A 9,036-nucleotide genomic window follows, 5' to 3' on the forward strand; every position below is an offset into this window, starting at 1 on the left:
AAATTGTTTTCTCCAGTGTATGTCAGTAAGTTACGAAATATACTTAACAATTCCACAACAATTTTCCATGGTGTACTGTATACTCTTATCGACATAGTAATAACGTCAACATGTTCAAAACGCATTGTGGAACCACCAACCGCAGGCGAGTGGTGTCACTGCAAAGAGTTTGAACATTTTGACGTCATTCCTTTGGTAGATAGGTGTGTAGACCATAGGAAATCATTGTCGATTTGTTTTTTAACATTGACGGTTTCTTACGCCAACTGCCATTATGTGCCATTGAGGTTTTTTTTTTTCTTGAAAGCTCGCGCGCAAGAAAAACAAATAACTTCACCTTCACGTCATTTCCTTGGTCTGTACTTTTTAAATTACCATCATAGCTCTCAACCAATCAGAGCGAGAAATCGCTCAGATATTTTAAAATGTCTTTGTTTCAGGATTCCCTTGCACAGTAGTGGGAATGTCCCTTATAGTAACTGGTATCGACAAATACGTAGCTAACAACTGCTGGCTGACATTAGAACATAACATTCTTTACTGTGCCTTTGTCGCTCCGGCTGCTATGATTGTTTTGGTAAGTATCCTTTCTTAAAGATCCTATTTCCTTTTGTCGGCTCTACTTCTTTTATTTTGCGCAGTTTACTAAGTGTAAAAATTCAGTCGGTCAACTCTTCTAAGGTGAAAACTGCTTAGGAGCATTGACAATCTCTTCTGAATGAGATCATCGATGGAGGTTGTTGTTGATCCCTGGGGCCAGGCCAATACTCAGGGTCCTAAAATAAACCATGAAAGACCTTAAAGTGGCAATCGTTTTTCCCTAAACATGTTAAGGTATTTTAAATTTCTTCAAAAAAAAAACATCAATCTATATCAGTATTATTCTGTTTTTGTTTCAGGTCAACTCTGTTTTGTTCATCACTTTGCTTTGTCGAATAAATAGAGTGTCAAAGTTCAGAGAATCCATGACACGTGTTCAACACGTGAAGGCGTGGCTGAGGAGGTCCTTAATTCTTCTGCCACTCCTGGGAATAACGTGGTCTTTTGGCCTTTTAACGTTTTTCTCGTCTACTATTGTCTTTCATTATTTGTTCACAATTTTCAACTCCTTGCAAGGATTTGTCATCTTTTTCAACTTTTGCGTTCTGGACTCTGAGGTAGGTTTTTTGGTTATCCTAGTCACTACTGACAATTTAGACTCCAGTTTCGGCGTTTTTTCTGTCGAAATCTTCAAGGCGGGGGCGCGCGAGGCGCCCGAGTTTTAGCCGTGAGGCCTAGTGTTTCCTGAGTCTCGGCATTTTCCGTTTCTCATTACCCCTCGGTCTAGACCTTGACCTGTGTAAAAAAAACCCTGCTATTTTGCAGTCTACAGTGCGACTACTATAACCTGGGCCACCTAGACCACAGGCGGCCCAAAATCTGTGGGAGTTCGAAACTCTGTGAGTTCGTTGGACTTTGAATGTATGAGAAAGTGTATGCAAATAAAAAAAAAAAAAATACGTCCTACATTCCATTTTTTTTGGCAAAAGTAGAAATAAAAATGACTCACCTTGTGTTTTTTGTTTTGATTTTTACTGTCTCTTTGCTTCTAGAGCCATTTAAAAGCCATTTTATCGACGTTTAAGATTTTGAGTTGTATTAACTAAACGTCGATAAAACGGGTTCCAAATGGTTCTAGAAGCGGGAGACAGTAAAAAACAGAACAAAAACACAAGGTGAGTCATTTTAATTTCTATGTTTTTTAGAGCTTGTTCTCTTAAATTTGTGTATTCATTGTTTGACTGAGTTTCTCAAAATGAGAAACTGTTTCAGAATTGTAGGCTAAAACAGGTTCTTATGTAAAAGGGATCTAAACAGATAATCTTAGCCTAAGAGGTTTTTAACATTTTTGTTCTTATACGCGGGTTTTTACTGTGTCGAAAGTGGCCTATTAATCGTTTACTTTGCAATTTAACCTGTTTCTTGCAGGTCAGAGCACGTGTAGTTGGTGCATTGAGTAAAAAGAAACATACACCCGCTGGATCCGTAAAAAAACAAAGCCGTAGCAGAACCAATCAGTATTAACGATAATGTCCAGAAAAATAATACTCTGCAAGCTCCAGCAGGTAAAGTTGTCTTCAGTTTTAGTCCTTGGTAATTACTTCATTTCACGAGCTGAATCAAGCATTATACGTGAGGTACTTTTCTACCTGTGGTCCAACAAAACCTTAGGTCTTCGTTGATAACCCGGGAAAAACGCGTGCAGACTTGGGACAGAGGATCAGGCGCTTCTTGGGATGAGCACGATTGATCGTATTCCTGAATAAGAGAATAACAATACGTAAAAATGTTATTACAAATATCTTTTAGCCTTATTCTGGGACCACAATGAAATGTCACATACATATTAATATTTTATTTCAACCAAATTTCTGTATTCTAAGTTACAATATATGCCTAAATTACTGATTTCTTACCGTAATTCCATTTATTGTTTTTCCGGAATAAGGTCAATCGACCACGCCCTTATTTTTGGGTGCCAATGACCGACTACTACCTGAGAGCCTAGGACAAGCGATCCTTGACGGGTAGGGGCGACTAAAGCCAAACTTTCAAATCCCAAGTAAGCTAAACTTTAGGCTCAAATTAGAGCAAAAAAATACTTGCTGTCTTAAAAATATCGAAGGTCATAGGAAACCCTTTTTGTCAACCCAAAAAAAAGTCCTCGGAACGCAAATTTTTTTGCAAATTTTCTTTGCCAAGAAACACTTTACTAAATACTGTGAGAAGTAACATTATTGTTTGTCTTTGTTCAGTCGAATTCCTGACAGCTGTCCCAGCAAGGATTCAGGGAATTGAAAACAAGCGATTTTTCAACACGGATGAAAACCAGTTGACGTTGGAAAGACAAGACCTAAAACTACAGACCTGGATGACGAAATCATATCTCTGACAACAGCTACATGAACCTAAATTTAAGACACTCTATTGTTTCGTAGTAAATGAATAGAAAGTCTTCCTTGGCTGACATAAAAAGCAACAACTTTCAGCTTTCAACTTTATTCATTCAATCTCAATTTACAATTTCAGGATAGCTTCCACCCGCGTATAGGAAAGTCTAATCGAGGCGGGGGAAGAGACACACAAATTTAAAGAAAGGAAAGGGAAAAAAAGAAAAATTTTACAAACAGTACCAGCTGTCGCAAAATAAAATTTATAGTATGTATCAAGCTAATCAATTAAAATAAGATTTACACCGAGAATATAAGTTGAGTCGTGTTCCTGAGCGAGTTAAATTTAAGTTGATGCAAGATTTCAGTGATTTCAAGATAGTTGTCAGCTTTAGATGAAATTTCAAAGAGCTCATTCCTTATCTTTTTCCGAAAAGTAGATTTTGGTAAGTTTCTCATATCTGAGGGTAAAGAATTCCAGATTTTTGAACCAACTCTTAGAAAAGAACTACGCATTTTTTCAAGCCTTGAGTGTTCAGTACAGAAATCATCATTGAGAGGAGATCGGGTAGGATATGACTACACCTCAGAAATCCTAGTAAAGGCTTGCTTGATTTTCAGGTGCAGAATTGTTAGCAACGTCCCACCCGATACTACAAAGACAATCAAAGTAAATAAAAGATATAGGGGAAAGACTTTCGAATTTAAGAAAAATGGTACAGCATGTTGCTTATAATCCGTAAAGTAAATCAGGCGTAGGGCTCGTTTTTATATTAAGAGTATCTTATTTAAATAAGTTTTAGGTGCAGTGCCCCAAGCACAGATGCCATAATAAAGATAGGGGTTGATAAGGGCTTGATAGATATTTAAGAGGGGACGTAACGGAATATTATGTCTAAGCTTTGCTGGAATTCCCACGGTTCTGCTTATCTATAAACAGATTAGATTAATATGTTTTTTCCAGGAAAGTTCATAATCAATCAGAACACCAAGGTATTTGACAAAATCTCTCTTTTCTAAGGTACTCAATGCATTTATGGCTGGATCATAAGCTTTGATGGGGGAATTATGTGTTAAACATTTCTGCCGAGGACGGAAAAGCACGTGATTAGATTTTTTCAAATTAAGGGTTAGATTATTGGCTAAAAGCCAGTCACTGACATTACGTAGTTCAGAATTAACTATCTGTTCAAGATTATGGAGGTTCTTGTTTGCATAAATAATGCTTGTATCATCAGCAAATAAAGAAAACGAAAGATGCTTTGAAGAATTTGCAATGTCATTCACATACAATAAGAATAAAATTGGGCCCAGCAGAGAGCCTGGTGGAACACCATACAAAGTTGTTTCACTGTTGGAGATATAAGAGCCATTTGAAGTGGTTTGTTTCCTATAGGTTAGGTAAGATCGAAACCAATCATTAACAATACCTCTGATGCCATGATAAAAATCAAGTTTTTGAAGAAGAATATAGTGATCAACAGTATCATAGGCTTTTTTCAGATCTATAAAGAGTCCACAGGTGAATTTACCACTATTCATGTTACTCTGAATTGTATTAACAATATGCAGAATTGCATGTTGAGTATTATGACACCCCCTAAAGCCATATTGGGAGTTAATCAATATATTGTGCTTAATGATAAATGGAAGAGAATGGAAGAGACTTAAATCGAGCAACAACTGTAAAGTGTCGATGTAAATATATATTTCCATTTTTTTGTCTCTTAGAATTTAGCTTAAGATGGTGAAGCGCTTTTGATCAAGATATTGTGAAGAGCGCTATTTTAGCTGAAAAATTATAAAATTAAATGAAATGAAATGAAAATGCAAAAGTTTAACACTGAGTGATGTAAGCCTGATAATTTATACTGATTACACTTGATTTTTACTAAAATACAAATTTCTTGAACAGAATAATGCAGAATCTAAGGTTTTCTTAAAGAATGAAAGGAAGTAGACGGAAATGTGTTCGCCCGTTTAATACATTTGCGAACACCTGTAGCATGTCCAAAACCAATCTAGCTTCCAGGGTCTCTCCTCTACCTAGTTCCCAGGGTTCTCTCCTAGTCCTTCTCTCTCCGGGGGACGAGTAGGAGAGGACCCTGGAAACCCGGAAACGATTTTTCATTTCGCCACCTTGTTATGTTACAATTATAAAAAAAATAACAAAGTTGTACGACAAAATGGCAAGAAAGCCCACAGAAAACACGAGGGTAATGCAAAGTGGGCTTTATCTACTAAATTACAGAAAACGCTAAATATTAATTGAACGGCGGTGATAGAGTAACAAAACGTGGCCATAACGTATTAAAGAAAAAAAAAATGAAAAAAAGCAACGAAAAAAAAAGGAAAGAAAAAGGAGATGGGGGATCGAGGGAAAGAATAAGTTACGTAAGGTGTTTCTTCAGTTTGTTCTTAAAAGTTAATTGCTGGTTTTCACTAACTGAACTTTTGATGCCTGGGATGAGAGAATTACATGTGTAAAAAGGAAACTAGTTTGGTTTAAAGCCATGTCACGCCAATATTTCAGTTGTATTATGGGACCCTTTTTGAGCACACAATTTTTTTCCCAGTAACCAGCGCAGCCTGAAACTGGCCCAAATAATGAAGCTCTAGCATCCCCAAAAATTTAGTCCGCTCCAGTTTCCAAAATAGTAATGTGCGGAGATCGTTAAGAACCCTTTTCCAACTTTCGCGCTGCCTCCCTTAACCTCGCTTTCGCGACTTCCCTACTACTGAGAGACTGGCGCAGGTTACCCAAAACATTTCCATTCAACAGGTTGAGTTCCACAGGATTCAATTCTAGGACCTGTATTAATCTGTAAGTGAATGATTTGTCAGATTGTTTACGGTCCGTCATGTCACATCAATTTACCGACGGCACCACAATCTATGATCACGGAAGACAATCTAATTTGATGGACTGGAGAAGCAACCGCAACAGGCCCTTGATCATCTTTCCATGCCCCTGGTCATCTGACTGTAATCTGTGCCTCAACTCCCAAAAGACAAAGTTGATCCTGTTTTACTCTGAACCGATGGCACGCGCTCATGGACTGGAGAATTATTCAGCGCCAGTCATCAGAGTTAATAGAAAACAACGATCCCAGAGCAAAGGTGTATAGGTAAAAGAGAGTCCGTTTTGCATGGGTGCGCGTGGCTCACTAGTCGATATAATAAGTAAACACAGCAAATAATGCCTAATGGTGCAGTAAGTCTTACTGCAGATCAGGAGCCATAATCAGGGTAGGAGACCGTAACTGGATACCTTCTCCAGTAATCGGGTTGGTTCCATCAAAAGACAGTAGCCATATGTGCTATTTTTAGCACAAATTGTGCCATCTCGTGTGACATGCGCGCACATTTTCGCGTGGGAGCCGCGTAAAGGAAAAACAAACAAAACGGCGTCAGAAATCACCCCCGCAGGAGATGAATAAATTAAATTTCCGTCGTCATTTCCTCCTCTTTACTTGAGGCAAGCTGTGAACAGGCTACCCGAGTGTCGCTATGTAAATCTTTTTTTCATGGAGGATCTCAATTTGTTTGGGAAAGATTACAGCCAGATAGACTCTGTTTTAGACTGTTCATACACCTTATTCCAAAATGGCAACGACTTAAATATATTTTTTTATATTTATGTTTATTAGCCCTCGATGCCTCGATTCCAGCTAGAAATGCGTGATTGAGGCATCGAGGGTAGGGCTTTCCAGAAGTGGCTCGAGATTTTCCAAAATGTTTCCCGGAATCTCTCAAAAAGTTGCTCAAAAGTCGCTCGAAAAAACAAAAAATTTTTTTTGGTCTGATGCTTTAATATGCAAATTTTACAACAAAAGTAAGATTCCTAAGCATTTTTGTGCAATTTTTTGGCATAACCAACGTTGCTAAATAACTTTGTCCTCAATTAAAAACGAAAAATGTAATGAGCCAATGAAATGTTGAATGACCTTTTTCACCCGAGACAGTCAAGTAAGTCGAGTGTGAATCATCGTCTTCGTTGAATTTTCTCTAAAACTGCTAACCTAGTAGCCAGGCTACTTTTATCCTGCGCCCATGATCTGCCCCAGGGGTTGGTGCACGATGTACCAAGTGAATAGCAAGTTTCGAGTTACGTCACAAAGAACACAATTAACAATGATCCCTAGCCCTTAAACGTACAATAACACAATAAACTTCACACAACAGAACGAGACAATAGTGCATATATTGACTTGGCATATCGAGCATCACTTGCCCCAGGGGAGGAGGATTTGGCTCCTTTTTTACAGGAGATTCATAAAATGTCTACTAAAACATCGTGGAATCTGGAAAAAAGCCAGAATGACATAGCAAAACTCGGAAGCTATCGACGTGAATCAACAGTTTTTGGTTAGTGAATCAATTTCTGTTGATATTATTTGAAGAACATCCTTTCATATTTATAAAACTATTCATAACATATAACTTTACAGCGCTCTGTTAATTTTAATGTCAACAATTCTATATCAATACTAAAACCACAAACTGGGGCATGTCGTCTCGGCGTGAAGTCTTAATTAGAATCCTAGCGCTATTACAAAGGAAGACGTTACCTGAAACAAAAAATCGCACATTAAAATGCTTAAAACGGCACTATTCGACTGTGCGATCAATGAAAAATGTTGCAGTGCTGACGGAGGACGGGGCATTTGCACTCTTTTTTCGTCTCCACCCCGGGGGATTTGACGTATCAAGAGTTCCCACCCTTGGGAATTTGCCATCCAAGGCAAAAAAAATGCTAATGCCTGGGGGTCAGCCCGGGGCGGAGAGGCTGGGCGCAACTGGAAAAGACTGATGCATTATGCAACAAGAAGAGCTAATGGTATGGCACCCGAGTGGAGTTAAAAGAACCACGATTCGAGTAACTGGGGTAAATTTCAGTCTTTTTTATCAAGGGAGTTAACGGGGAATTCGAGTTATCCGACGAGTTCCGAGTTAACCGAGTAAAAGTGACTAAAAAGTGAGGCTAAATCCAAGAGAAATTGGACTTCGTTCGAGTTAGCGGGGAGTTCGAGTTATCGGGGTTCCACTGTATCTTATTTCGTCAGCAGCAATCAAAAGTATCTTCTGTTTAAAACAATCAATTTCATGCCTATACCTAAACTGGAAAGATTTTCAGAAAAAGGTCGGATATGAAACTGGAGATTTTGTATCAACGATTTTCACCAGTCTTGACGTGACCAGTCCCTTCCTACGTCATCGAATAGAAGTGTTTTCTTAGTTGTTTTTAGGCTATAACTTCCTCGTTTCGTTTATTTTTGTTTCCAAGGTTCCCACGCAACATGAGCATGATATTTTTAGGGGGAAAAATATTGCCACACTTGTGTATTGCTGTCTGAAACGCAGGAAATGCGAAAGAGCCTTTTCATTATTCCACATATAAATCGGTAAACTCAGACGAACAACCTCGTCTTTACGATCACAAAAATGTTTAATCACTTTAATTTGGTGGTTTTGACCTTGTGGATTACTCTCCCTAAACCAGGTAAATCAGAGTTAGTTATGTCAAGCTATGTATCATATGACAAATGTTTATGTAATATTATCACCTCAGTTGTCGTTAGCCATTGATCCTTTATAACAATGTTTTCGTCAGTACCAACTTTTCTCCGTAAATTTTAAATTTCTATTTTTTTGTTGACTGTTCAGATACACGATTTTCGATCTACGTATTCGCAAATTGTAAAATTCACAAAAGAACGAGTAAGTATTGACGTAGTATTACTCACGAGACGTGAAGACTTTTAAAATCTGTTCGTTGTCCCTGATTGCGGGACTTTTACTTGACCAACTTCCGGGGTATTTAAAATGCATGCAGTCCACTGAAACAAGGCTTAGTGCAAAACTCCCACGACGGATAAAATTTACATTAATATTGAGACCCATGGGCATTCAAAATTCTCTTATTTTAATTCTTTTTCTTCTGGAAGAGATAAGGTTTGCTTATCGCATGGTTCATGGCACCATGAGGAGCAATACAATAAAGGCTCAATATTGCTTACTATTGTGTACTCAATATTGATTACCATGCGCAAACTTTCACCAATTATTTCAAAACCTCTTTCAATTAAGTAGATGATATGGGAGA

The 9,036-nt window shown here is 38.0% G+C and overlaps 1 protein-coding gene across 1 annotated transcript in view; it reads left to right on the top strand.

Moving 5' to 3' along the window:
* Positions 1–2,077, top strand: part of LOC140926281 (adhesion G-protein coupled receptor D1-like) — a 55,146-nt gene extending 53,069 nt beyond the window's left edge. The window contains exons 11-13 of the mRNA XM_073376042.1: positions 441–577; positions 900–1,157; positions 1,969–2,077. Coding sequence (XP_073232143.1) covers positions 441–577; positions 900–1,157; positions 1,969–2,064 — 491 coding nt within the window. The 3' untranslated portion in view covers positions 2,065–2,077. The remainder of the gene's footprint in view (positions 1–440; positions 578–899; positions 1,158–1,968) is intronic.
* The last annotated feature ends 6,959 nt before the right edge of the window (positions 2,078–9,036 follow it).

The sequence above is a fragment of the Porites lutea genome, chromosome 2 (assembly GCF_958299795.1).
Source record: "Porites lutea chromosome 2, jaPorLute2.1, whole genome shotgun sequence".
In the NCBI taxonomy this organism is placed as follows: domain Eukaryota; kingdom Metazoa; phylum Cnidaria; class Anthozoa; order Scleractinia; family Poritidae; genus Porites; species Porites lutea.